General features: G+C 62.0%; 1 protein-coding gene across 1 annotated transcript in view; it reads right to left on the bottom strand.

Annotated features, from left to right (window-relative positions):
* The window catches only part of GPATCH3 (G patch domain containing 3), a gene marked incomplete at its 5' end in the record, with an annotated part of 2,425 nt that overhangs the window by 1,245 nt on the left and 348 nt on the right, over positions 1 to 832 (bottom strand). Inside the window, 2 exons of the mRNA XM_010131674.1 lie at positions 116 to 237; positions 498 to 557. Coding sequence (XP_010129976.1) covers positions 116 to 237; positions 498 to 557 — 182 coding nt within the window. The remainder of the gene's footprint in view (positions 1 to 115; positions 238 to 497; positions 558 to 832) is intronic.

The following is an 832-nucleotide window of genomic DNA, read 5'->3' as shown; positions in this document are numbered from 1 at the left end:
CCCACCCTCATCTTGCCAGAAGCTCCTGCCCCCTCCCCACATCCCCAGCCTCTCCTCCCGCCCTGGGCCTCGCCACCACAGCCCTTCCCCTCCCAAGCGCGAATCCTGAGCTCACCTTGGTGTATCGCTCGAAGGTGCCAATATGCTGCCTCGCCACAGCCCCGTCCTCCAAACCATCGCGCAGGCGCTGCTCCAGCCACATCTGCACCGAGTCCCGCGCGTCCTTATCGCCGCCATCTAGGGGGAAAGGAGCATGGGTCAGAGCAGCGCAGCTCCGGGCAGCCGATCGCTCCTGCCAGTGCCACGTTTCCCCACCAGCACCAGGCAAGGAGGCAGAACCTGCTCTGTTTGGCACCTCTCGCTGCCAGACAAGAACAGCCTTGTTTCGGGTGCACCGAGGTCCCGGGACGCTTCCAAAGGGTGACAGAGCCCAGGGGCTCCCCACTGCGGGGCCAGCATTTCCCCCGGTTTCCTGCGTGGGGACTTGGCTCAGATACCTTTGTCGTAGTAGATGCTCATGTCCACGTCCCAGTCGTCTGCAGTCTGCTCATCAAAGTCTGCCAAGAGAAGGAGAGCCCCGGTTTGGGTGAGGGCTGTGGCAGCAGGGCACCACAGGGTCGTGGGCTGGCGGCCCAGCTCTATTTTCTCTGACAAAATGGGAAGGAAATGGTGTTAGAGACCCCGCAAACAGGCTGCCAGCGGGACCATGGGGGGCTCCGGTGGCCAGATTGAACCCTGTGGGTTTGGTGGTCAAGGGAAGGTCTGAAAAGCGATGGCAGGATCTGTGGAACGCTGTGGGGCTTGTACCTGGTTAGTGACACAGTGACACAGA

This window comes from Buceros rhinoceros, unplaced genomic scaffold (genome assembly GCF_000710305.1).
Source record: "Buceros rhinoceros silvestris isolate BGI_N320 unplaced genomic scaffold, ASM71030v1 scaffold28862, whole genome shotgun sequence".
Classification (NCBI taxonomy): Eukaryota; Metazoa; Chordata; class Aves; order Bucerotiformes; family Bucerotidae; genus Buceros; species Buceros rhinoceros.
The sequence above is the reverse complement of the archived record's forward strand: the minus strand, read 5'-3'. Positions and strand labels throughout refer to the sequence as shown.